General features: G+C 30.8%; 1 protein-coding gene across 3 annotated transcripts in view; it reads right to left on the reverse strand.

Moving 5' to 3' along the window:
* The window catches only part of LOC139528750 (uncharacterized), a 39,633-nt gene that overhangs the window by 23,872 nt on the left and 2,718 nt on the right, over positions 1-13,043 (reverse strand). For all 3 annotated transcript variants that reach the window (XM_071324925.1, XM_071324924.1, XM_071324927.1), the window contains exon 2: positions 5,563-5,660. In XM_071324925.1, coding sequence (XP_071181026.1) covers positions 5,563-5,623 — 61 coding nt within the window. In that variant the 5' untranslated portion in view covers positions 5,624-5,660. The remainder of the gene's footprint in view (positions 1-5,562; positions 5,661-13,043) is intronic.

The following is a 13,043-nucleotide window of genomic DNA, read 5'->3' on the forward strand; positions in this document are numbered from 1 at the left end:
GGTTGCTTGATAAATGAATTGAATACACCTGCAGCAATTTTGAAGCATTAATATGTTCTCTTATATATATCATCCCACAAAACCATTATATCTTATTCATCTGTTTAGATCTATGACATGCTTTCCTAAGAAAAAAATGAAAAGTAGAATCACAAAAATACCAAACGCCAAAGATAATTTATAACGGAGGAAACATCTTTTCAAATGTCAAAATTAAAAGCTCAAACATATCAAAAGAATGGATAACACCTGGCATATACCTGACTTGGTACAGGCATTTTCTTAGAAAACTATCACGATTTCTAAAATCAATTAATTAATTCCGATTGACAAGATGTCGTGTATTCGTTTTAGATAACTTGATAATAATCACAAGATAAAAATGGCTCTTCAAATTCTTGTGTTTAAAAAAAGGCTAAACACATGAAACGGGAATAAACAAAGTATTACGTACATGGGGGGAAATATACTTGCCTCCCCATGCCGCTAAAGTTATATTTGCTTACGAGCAACAAAAACACGTCTATTTCCAGAGCACGTTTATTTCAAAGAGACTGATAACATCACATGACAAATATGCATCATCATCATACAAAGAGACACAACCATCACAACTAAACTACAAAACACATACGACCATACAATACAGATACATAACATCCCGCCCCCAAAAAGAAAATTTCCCAAATTTTATAAATGGTGTATGTGTTTTATCCATATACAAATTCAAGAAGAAGAAAAATGCCCTTTTACATTCAAACTATGTAATCACTTCCGTTATTTAAGACTCAAAATCATTTTCCAAATAATCATGTAAATACATTTATAATAACTGAAATACTCGTGGCTGACCAGTTCTCACAACTAGCATCCATTGGCATACACACCAGTATCAACAATGCAGAAAAATCCGAACGTCTGGCATCTCAATCTCCCCCTTAGGACCTTATGCACGCATTACGTTCATTCAACAACACAAAAAAAATATGCATTTGATACATTTACTCAATCTACTAAATGAAAAGTACTAGAATATTGTCATAAATGTAGCTGTATACATCAAATTGATAGATAATCATCAGAGACCTTTAACTCTTAAAAATGGTAAATATAACATCAAAGAAACACTTCATAAGTTACATACGCAGTCAAAAGAAAAAACGACTAATTCTCCCTCTCTAACGTGTTCAATCTCTCATACATCACACTCACAAAATAAAATAAAGATGAAACAAATGAATAGCTCCAGAAATGTCAATATCAACCTAGGTTTTATTCATGACTATTATCTCACCGCTACTGACAATCCGCTATCAAATCAGTCCAACTGTTAACAGAAATATATGTATTAATAATTAAAAAAAAATCCTTCAGACAAAAATTGAAATGAATTCATAATTAATGTCGGTGTTTTCCTTGTAACTGGGTAGCGTACGACGAGATAAATCTCACACGTACCGTCTGTAGTATAATTTAAATAGTTCAAAACTGCAACACATTTTCCCTGCTAAATCCTTAATACACATATAGGTCAAGCTGATTAGTTATTAAAGATAACGCCAATTACTTTAGCAATTATTTTCGAAGTACTGTAAGATGATAGGCCGGGACGTCACATGACACATACTACAGTTTTCTGCACACATAAACATACACAGCTGTATTTCTTGATGTCAGACTGACCAACGCCAAATTGCGGTTAAAATTTAATTGTTTGTGTTGAAATTTCAATCGCGTCCAACAGTCCAAATGAAAATCAAAGTTCAAATGATAATAAACAATTGCGAAATAATTTCGATATTAATATGCATGTATACAATGTTGTTTAAAAACAGTTCCTTGAATTTTACCGTTTTCTTTTGTTGACGAAAAAATAAATTTGTGACTTCTGAATATTGGCTAAATTCAAATAAAAAACATCAAAATTTTACAAAAAATCCAAAAATTGATTCCAGTGCCAACTGCATGATACTGCTATACTCCACTAAACGAAAATTCCAAGGTTTCAACGTGGTCAAAATTTAATAATGGCACCTCCAACCTCGTGGTCTTGACTTTAAAAAGTTTGTTCTTCATCTTGGGGACAGCTCACATAATAAACACTTAAAAAGGGGTCGTTTTGAAGTTCTCCACCATATTACGTACATGGGGGGACATATACTTGCCGCCCCATGCCGCTAAAGTTATATTTGCTTACGAGCAACACAAACCCGTCTATTTCCATAGCACGTTTATTTCAAAGAGACTGATAACAGCACATGACAAATATGCATCATCATCATACAAAGGGACACAACTCTCACGACTAAACTACAAAACATATACGACCATACAATACAGATATATAACAAAAGCATTGCCATCCAAATAAAGTCAACTGTAGTAAACCGCTGTTCAAAATTCATAAATCAATAGAGAAAACAAAATCCGGGTTACAAACTAAAACTGAGGGAAACGTATCAAATATAAGATTTTCCAAACTACATTTAGATATGACCTTTAAAACATCGTCGCGGTTCCAGACGTATGACAGGCACAAGTATTAATGACGGTATTCAACTATATTTTTTTTAATCTTTACCCTCACCGACTTAAGTTATTTCACACCATTAGTCATGTGATTTTTTTTATTCTTGAAAATGGTTCATTTTAGTACTGCGTTTCAACTATGACAAACATGACAAATGAATGAAGAAGTATTGGCGTTAATGAAATGTGTTTGTGGTCAACATTCAACTTAATTTATAGCAATATTAAACAAAATTTCGTACCTTTTGACAACAGACTAATTGAAACACAAATTCGCTATTATCTACATGCTTTTAAATTCGTAGAGGTTTCACAAAAAACAACAATCCACTACTCTCACGCAAGGAAAATGTGAAAGAATAATTAATGTCAAAACTATTCTATTATAACATAAACTGCATAACAGTACACAGTAAATCATAAATAAGGAATGTTGTTGAACTGATAATTAATCATGAGCTAAGTAATCAGTAAAAAAATTATCTGGCTTTTGGTTTCAACCTTTGAAAAACGGTTGAAGAGATGGTTGGTTTTTTTTCAATTAATTTTTTTTTGTGCTTTCAAATATAAAAAAAACCAGCACAATTGTTTGCAGCAGATAAAGTTAAAAGTGAAATAACATACTTAAAGAAAAAAGCTTGTTAGATTCGAATGAGGAAAAGAAAGATTGCTAAAATATGCCTCCCTATTTTCCATTAATGTCAATCTTTTTCAAGTATTTTCTGTATGGTCTAATTGTAGCCAATTTCTCTGATAAAAACGTATTAATAGAATTGAATTGTGGCAAAATGAATAAAACTAGTTGTCTTCGATACAAAACTGCTTGTTGAGCGGATATGGTTACTTTTCCTGTCACGAAGGCTACCACAAATTAAATCCTTTATGTATTCCATTCTTCCTGAGCTAAGATTGCACAAGTACAAACCTCTATTTTTAAAACAATATTAAGTATGAATAGTGCACAAGTTTCAAAAGCAGTTGGAAATTGACCACTGATGATGCAAACAGTGTTTATAAAAATATCAAACCTAAAAACGCATTAAGATTTTTAGTCGCGTAAAACCTGACATTGAATTGTTGTTTACTGTTAATTTAATTGCACCATAGCTAAAGCTTTCAGTACCAATATCTTGATACATATGAATCCAAAGAAATATTTTGTCTGAAAATTGAAATTCTTTAGAGTTGGGCTAAACTATTGCAACAAACTCATTATAAAATATCATTCAGTACACATCCGTTGGGTTTAGGGAAATGACATAATAAAACTGTTTGACAGAGGAATGACCTTGCTCCATTGAGTTTGGTCAAACAATGTGATGTAGAACAAACAAAAAGGAAAATGTGATATAAAAGGGGTGCAATTATTTCTTATAAGAATACATAAACATGTCGGCATACTTAATTTCTTTTTCTTTATCTAATGTGCAAAACAAAAGCTTTAAAACTGTATGATTCATGATCATCAGAGAAGGAAAGACAAAATCCTCTTCAATTTCGTCAGGCTTACGAACTTTTAAAATCAAAACTCTTTATTACACAATCAATTATTCCTCACACACTCAGATGTTTTGCAGTTATGTTATGTATGCCAGTAAATTTGTCCACAGAGCATCTGTTTCTTTCTTTGAAGGCAAAATTAAAATAGAAACGATGTTAATAGTTAATTTTAGACAAATGGTATACAACCTAGGTTGTATGTTGACTTTAATTGCTTTTTATGTTACCAAAATAAAAGAGAAGTGCCCTTCATAGAAAGCAATGACATGACAGGGTTTGCTCATGGACCAAATTATCAATTATGGCTGATATAATTATATAAGGTTCTTGATGGATAGTATCCTCCAATTTATTGCCTAATTTTCTCTATTTTCTATTCATTGTCTATTATTCTCTTTATTTTTTTAGTCAGTTGTGTTGTACGACAGTGATTCAGGTTAGCTGCTTTTTTTGCTGCATGACTCCAGTAATTGTTATAATAACCCGCAATGTCTGGTTGGATTATTCTATTTTTGCAATTTATTCTCTAATCTGTAAACTCCATCCAGACCCTCATATTTCAGACAGGAATCAGACTTTTTCATTCATGTGGTTTTATAGGTGAGGTTAAAATGTGATTTACTGATATATCATCAATACAATGCGATATTTGTATTCATAATAGATATAACGTAACACCAAAATATTAATTTTCTCCAGTTGTCAACATGTTTGAAATTAATTATTATAATTTATAGCTTTATACTATTGTCTTACAGATAATGATACAACTAGACATAGTAAAATAGCTATAACTTGTCATATCGCATCAAATAAGGAAAAAAACATAAAAATGTACCATCTAAAGAAAGAAAAAATAATTACCAGCGAAATGTCAAAATAAACTTTTTAACTTTCATATACACACAGCTTGGTAACTTTTCGTTTTAAAATTATTTTCTAAATGCTACCATTGTTACTGGATATAATTGCATTGTACATAAGAAATAAACTAACTAAAACGATACCCAAAAACTGAAATACTTATGACAATAGGAATTAGTGATCTTTTACGAAAGATATAATCAATTTAGTGTATAATCCCAAAATTGCAAAAAGAAAATTATTTTGAAATATATTTGCACATTTTTATTCGTACAAACATACAAAAAAATTAAAAAAGGACTTTAAAATCAAGACATGCAATCTGTTTTATACCTATATGAATTCAAATGGCACCAGTGAAATTGAAAAATGTCTCTCAAAATAACTAGTCCAAAGTGAATTTTGCTTCTCTGGAAAATATAATAGGCAAAGGCATAAGACCCCCCAAAAGTGAAAATTAGAAGTGAAACAACTAATTGTAAGAAAAACATTATAAGTTGTAAAACTAACTAACTACTTATAAATACGAACTCACTGGATGATTTCCCTGATTATTCAGTGACCAAATGTCATAGGTAGAGTAGTTTGTCATTACAGCAAAGAAAAGCACAATAAAGATATATTTTAGAGAGAGAAAATAAAAATCTTATCTCTATATAGTTGACTTACTTGGATCAATTATGTTTCCATAAAGAAGACTCAAAGTAAGCATCACCGATAACTCCCCCATTACACCTGGTTCTCTCAACGTTCAGCTAGAGTACTGTCTGACATAACATACATAGTAGGTAAATATACAATTCATTAAAAATTCAATCAAATTAAAATTTTGTAATGATGAATTATTCAAATTAACAATTATTAGAAAGTTACTAATCAAACTTGTAATGAAATGTGTCAAAATGACAAACAACCAATCGACCGTGAACAATGGTTGAGTAATAAGTTGAATGAAACGATGCTGCTTGTTCAGGTTATCAAAATACTCATATTTTCAAATGTTCAACTAACTGTAAAATTTGTAAACAAGATTTCTATCTTTCGAACCCAACTGATTTTTTTCTTCTACAAATCTATGTTCACTCGTATTTGATTAAGGACATTCTGTTTTAAATTTCATTGGAGTTCAGAGATCGATATTTTAAGCTAGTTTACTTTTTTCGCATATGTTACCAGAACTGATAATACTATACTACTAAAATAACGACGTCCTATTTGTTAGCAGACATGACATAAGCACGATTGTTTAAAGAAGTCAAATTTATATCCAACTAATATAAGACAATGGTGTTGATTGAATATTACATGATTCAAAGCCGTTTTGTTTTTCATGTAATTAATATTATCAAAAAATTAAAAAAAATTAAAGATCGAATCCGAAACCGATATAATAGCATATATCACCGGTTACCCGCTACTTTATCTTTACGTTCCACCTCTGTCAGACGCACCACCAAATGGAGTATACGGGATTTGCTATATGCATGGGTCATATCCATTGATTCTATTCTTAAAATTTATATGTAATTTTATTTTTATATCTTCATGCTTAAATATTAATTAGTTAAAGTCAGATTTATGTAATGTTCATTCATGTGTATATTTATGTATATATTGGAGAAGACGTTACTAAGTTGGAAAAATTGTGTCTAATCCATTTGTCTCTTTTTGGAACAATAATAAAATATGTTTAAACTATGGGTCATAATCACACCTGCGCTTTTTGCAATTAAACGTAACTCCGAAATACGAAATCCAGTATTTTAATTGTATGATTTCTGAGTCGGAGTACGTTTCACGTGCTCGAAAATGTATCACAATTAGGCCTGCACTTTGTCAATTTACTGAAATTGACACTATTAAATCCATCATTGACAATTAAAAATATATCTACAAGATGTTTCCGCCTGAGGTTAGAAAAGGGGGACTGATTTATATTAAACAGAAAGATGTTTTAAAGTAAAGAAAACTGTGCACCTTTAATCAACATGACCTAATTTAATGATGATAAGATAACTGAAACTCCAGGCTGAAAATTAGGTGCAGTTTTTTTCTTTAATATATAGTTTTAATATATAGTACACAGTGAGGCGAAAGTGAGTGAGGTGAAATATACCAAAGGTATATTCAAACTCATACGTCGAAAAGACAATATGATGACAAAGACAAAAAACGATGAGCAGACAAACAACAGTAAAAACACACAACATAGAAAACTGAAAGCTGAGGAAGATGACCCCCCCCCCCAAAAAAAAATCCCAACAACAACAAAAACCAAAATATAAAAAAAAAAAGAGGAGGAGCTGAGATTGGTCTAATCTGCTGTGGAGTGGTCAGCAGATCCTGCTCAGCATGGGGACTCCGTAGTGTTTCTCATGTTAGTAAAACTCGTTGATAAGTCTCATTCGCTACGTCACATTAGAGGAAAAGAGGATGGGATTGTTGTTACGAATATTGGAACATATCCGTTGTCATCTATGGCAGTTATTCCATTACTATAAACCAACCCGTGAAGGCATCCTCAAAACTTTTGAAGGAATGTTTCAACTTGGCGGCTTTAAACCATTAGTTAGATAGTTTCCATGTTATCAGCAACCTAGATCTACCAAGGAAATCATGATAGGAAATTCAAATTAACTGGGGGATACATCCTCCATATACATAATACAGAGGTGCTTAAATATCAGTTCCATATATGATACTTGAGGTCTTATTATTTGAAAATCGGATATCTAAATCAAAAGGACTAATAAAACGAAAAATGACCAGAAACCAGGACAAAGAATCATATCTGTGCATAAGGGAGGCACATTAATGATATGCAAGATACATTTTACTTAGAAACATATACGTTGATTATTAAATTAATGGTTTCAATTCTATGAAGGGTCGTACATATGGCGTCAAATACTATTGACAGTTTACGTATACAGAAACATTGGTGACGAAAGAAAGCCATAGTCATCGTGTATTTAGTGTAACGATTAGCACTTGTACGTTTAGTTCATAAATCAAAAGGCAACATAATGCCAATCCTCATGCTCTAATTACAATTACTGTGCAGTGGACCTTTGTAAATTTTATTCTGTAATAAATTGACACACTAGCACAGATATGACATAAAAATTATTTTTAATGAATAAAATTTGAGGTAGCATTCGATCATAAATCAGACACCACTGACGCAATAAATTATTGAATAGAATATAGTAAGGCTGTGATTTAATTGATAAACCTTCCACACCTTATATGACAAAGTTTAATAGTCTCGCTATTACAAGTTCGTGTATCATTTGATTAGCGTGATTAAGGTAGCACAATACAAAGATTTTTTCACTCCCAATCAGATAACTTTAAACTGATATAATTCATTTCATCCTTCTTTATATTTTATAAATGAGGTATCAAAAGAAAGAAGAAAGATTAATCTTTCAAATTGTGATAATTTCATTATGACATAATTATTACATAATTAATTGTTATGTAATTAGATGATATATTGTGATATCCGTACTTGAATGAATTTAGCCTCTTTGTTCTTCATAGCATCTCAACACAGCTTGACCTCCAAAACTGTGTCTCAGATTTCCAAAAACATCAATAGAACTTATTTTATACCCAATTGAATTTAGTGACCTCTTATGAATTGATGTTGCAAACTTCATTGAAAATTTATGAGAGAATGAAATACAATAGGAAAAATCTGAGACATAGTTTTGGAGGTCAAACCGTGTTCTGCAAGAATCTATAAAATATTGTGGGATGCTATGAATAACAAAGAAGCTAAATTCATTCAAGTATGGACATCACAATATAGCAACTAATTACATAACAATTAATTATGTTATAATTATGTCATAATGAAATTATCACAATTTGAAAGATTAATCATTCTTCTTTCTTTTGGTACCTCATTTATAAAATTTAAAGAAGGATGAGTGGAATTACATCAGTTTAAAGATGTCTGATTGGGGATGAAAAATCTTTGTATCAAACGAACAAACAGACGATCGAACGAACGGACGCACAGACCAGAAAACATAATGCCCCTCTTCTATCGTAGGTGGGCAATCTAGCAATATGCCTCGTTGTCTTCGATCCTTCGACCCTCCGATACCAGTATAGTCGTCTAATCTGTAGTTTAATAGGTTCTGCCATATTGCCGATTGTGACAATTTTACTGATGGATTATACGCTTTGCGATTGATGGGTGAATGTTAGACGACCCGTACTATGTCAACATACCCCCTCTCGCTTCATTTGAATTTTATGTGATCCTATAGTTTTTGGTTGTTGCGTTAAGTTGTATTTTTTTTGTATCGATTTACGAGCTCTTGACATCGGTCAACTACTGTAGATTTAAGTTAACTAATTTACCACAGACAACAAAAAGTATCAGGAAATATTTCATAAATGATGTCAAATTCAAAGAATTCTTGCAGACTCAATGCTAAATTTTTTTGAAATGATGAAATTTATCAACTGTAGCATTATCTGCAAAATAAAGGCAACCGAGGGAAACAAATCAATGATAAAAGGAAAAAAAGAAACAACAGGAAGACTGAAGTGCAACAAAAACGAACGGCAACAAACAAAGAAAAGAACTTTTTGTATTGTACTTTTATAATTATACTCAAGTTTGACATACGGCTATTTTTTTTCTTCAACATAATAGTATATTTTCCAATTAACGAATCTGTTTCCAATTTAGATTTGTTTAGGATAAAGGCAAACATCTAGTTGTGAGAAACTAAAGCCTTACCATTTAGATTTTGTTCAAGACAAAAGAAAACACCTAGGTTAAGCATACTGTATCCTAACCTACATTATCCTGAAGTAACATATTTTGCAACAGCTTTTTCGTACATGTTTATTGGACTGAAAAATATTAAGTTGCTCATAATAAACCATGGTGGCTATACTGGCTACGCGTAAGCAAGCTTCCATGTTACCTAATTTTTGTTCCCTTTCCAAAAAGACTTTAGTTGAAAAACAGTTGGTTATTTGACAATGATCAAGTTGGACAATAAAATCATCTAAAAACCACTACTTTTAACATTAGTATAATTCTTTGATAAATCTTATCCTTCTTTATATACAAAAAAAAACGAAAATGAGAACTGTATACATGAAGATAAAAAGTCGAAGGGGAAATTTTTCTAATGATCAAATCCAATCGAATATATGTTTTACGTAAGTATATGCCCAATTAACACGTGTCTATATAAATAGATATAATATAAATCATGTAAAGCTTAACATTAAAATCAAAAATTAAAAATGTCAAATAAACATAAATTACTGACATTTTTGTAATTTCTGACATCAAAATTGATTAATTTATTGACTTCATATGGTTTAGTCGCATCAAATTACATAATATATACAGTTTGATTTCCGTGGACATGATGGGGAAAATCCCAATTGTACTTAAGTTTAATTCTTCCACAATTTACTATTTTTATGAAAATCATCAATTTATTTCTTGATTGATAATAAAGACATAAATCACATTTCTGTCAATTGAAATATATCTGATTTTGATTCATAACGTTATGTCAATAACTCAAAATATATATTGCGAAGGTGGATATGATATACGTGGAGTCATATATATATAGAGGTGTATTCGAAATTCGTACATCATAGTTACTGTGTATTGAATACATATTACTAAATGTTTGCCAATTGCGGACAATACTATTTTTGGCCAAAATTTCCTTATTACCTTTTAAAAAAATACAAGGGTCCGTTTAACTATAATGATATTTCAAATGATGAATGAAATTTATCGACATTTACCATAAAATTCTATAAAGTTCTCGAGGTCGTGATAATGGCCGTTCTACACTTGCAATTGGATTTTAGCCCTTTCTCCATATTGAGGCATAACTGGGACGTCGACATGAAAAACAACTGTTTTTATCTATTTTGTCTATTTCTTTTGTTCACACATTGTTGCCTATGTAATAGAATTTTATGAGACTGTCGTTCTAGTTAGAGGTATAACTAACAAAAAAATCAATTTAACACTATTCATTTCGGGGCATTTTATAAGTGGCTGTTTGGTGTTGAAGACCGTACTGTGACTTATGATTGTTTTCTTTTTATATATCATGATTTGAATAAGAATTTGTCTCATTGGCATTCATACCACATATTTTTATTCATAATTTCATAATTTTGTCTACTATTTTCAGCATGATTAAATGATGGAACCTAGTCAGGAATATGACAGTTATTTTCCATTTGTTTGATGAGTTTGAGCTTTTGGGTCTGCCATTTGATAAGGGAATTCACGTTTTGAATTTTCCTGGGAGATCGATACTTTTGTTTTTTTTAACTTTATGCAACTGTTCAAGTTAAGGTTGGAGGTTGCACGCATTCTCTATATACCTGAAAAAGGAAATGTCTTATTTTAGTGGATTTCGTAAATAACTGTAAGTCTTTTTTTATGCTTATTCATAAATCCGGCCGTTGGTTTTTTCTAGGGTGAATTGTTTCACATCATTTTATGTCTGGTCCTTACAAAGCTGACTGTATGGTATGAATGTATGTATAACTTACTTATTTACAGAAAATACCATTTTGCAAAATAAGTGTCCTTTTTGAACATTTGTTTCAAATATTCGACTTAAGCGTTCTTGATGAAAGTCATTCAAGAAAAGCGCTTTGGACACATAATATGAGTTAAGTATACTGTTTTCATTTTTTTCAAGAATTTTAGACAAACCATTCAATTTGTAATATGACCATACATGTTAAGAAATCTTGGTGTGTTTAGGTAAATTACAAAACAGCCTCAAAAAAACAATAGTAAACAATTATCAAAGGTACCAGGCTTATAATTTAGTAAGTCAGACGCGCGTTTCGTCTTCGTAAGACTCATCAGTGACGCTCATATCAAACTATTAATAAAGCCAAACAAGTTCAAAGTTGAAGAGCATTGAGGATCCAAAATTCCAAACAGATGTGCCAAATACGGATAAGGTGAGCTATGCCTGGGATAAGAAAATCCTTAGGTTTTCGATAAATTCAAAGTTTTGTAAACATGAAATTTATAAAAAGTGTTGCCAAATACAGCTAAGGTAATCTATGCCTGAGGTAGAAAAATTAGCTAATGTGTGAAATATCGTGAAGTCAGAAATTGGAAATAATTATGGCGCGGGTCGTGGTGTCAAATACAAACTTGCTTTATATATTTTTAACAAAATGACATTAGGTAAGAATCAAGATATAAGTTTATCAAGTTATCTTTGAATCTCATTCGACGATTTTAAAATGTAAGTTTGAATTTGATAAGTTACTTTCGAAAATTAATTAAAATACCTTCATAAGACAAAAATTGTAATTGTAAAATAATTGAAGGATAATGTTATGAAATTGTAAGTAAACTAATTGCTTATTATTTAAAAAAAATGACCCTATGTCTGGTGTATATTTTTACTGTACAATAAATATGCTTTTTTGGAAAACATAATAGAAATATATCAACCTAAATAGAACTTTTAAAGCCGTCAAAGTTCATGATTGTTAGGAGAATTTTAACCTAAGTTTTGCCACAGATTTTTTTTTATAGCAAACAGCATCATCCCAATATATACCAATACATAGCACAACTACAGAAAGATACCAGTGTGCAAAACATTACACCATATTGGTTTATAGAAATAAAATATACGTCTGATATGATTCAATACGAATTCGAAACAAATTCATTTTTACAAAATACAACAAAAAACATCAAAAAAATTAAAATTGTGTAGTGTTTATCTTCCAAACCACGTAGATCAATTTTACCTCAACTTTAAATTTAGTACCCAATTTGAAAACTGAATCATGAAAACTCATAGATATTGATCTTAACACCACATACACTACAAACAAAAAACTGAAAAGACATTGTTTCGACAAATATGTGTTGAATCAAAGTAATTAGCAAAGTTTTGTCAATTAACAAATTAATTTCTCCACAGCCGAAATTTGTTTGTGACCGCAGTATATTCTATTATTTTCTTAAAGGAATTATTGATCTTCTTCTTCTTTCTGTAACTGGCTCCTGTTATTCAAATTTTAATCCTGGTATATATGATGAGTTTATTTGGTAGTTTACAGTATAAAACGCAACTGCATATTTAAAAGACGATGGG

The sequence above is a fragment of the Mytilus edulis genome, chromosome 6 (genome assembly GCF_963676685.1).
Source record: "Mytilus edulis chromosome 6, xbMytEdul2.2, whole genome shotgun sequence".
NCBI lineage: Eukaryota > Metazoa > Mollusca > Bivalvia > Mytilida > Mytilidae > Mytilus > Mytilus edulis.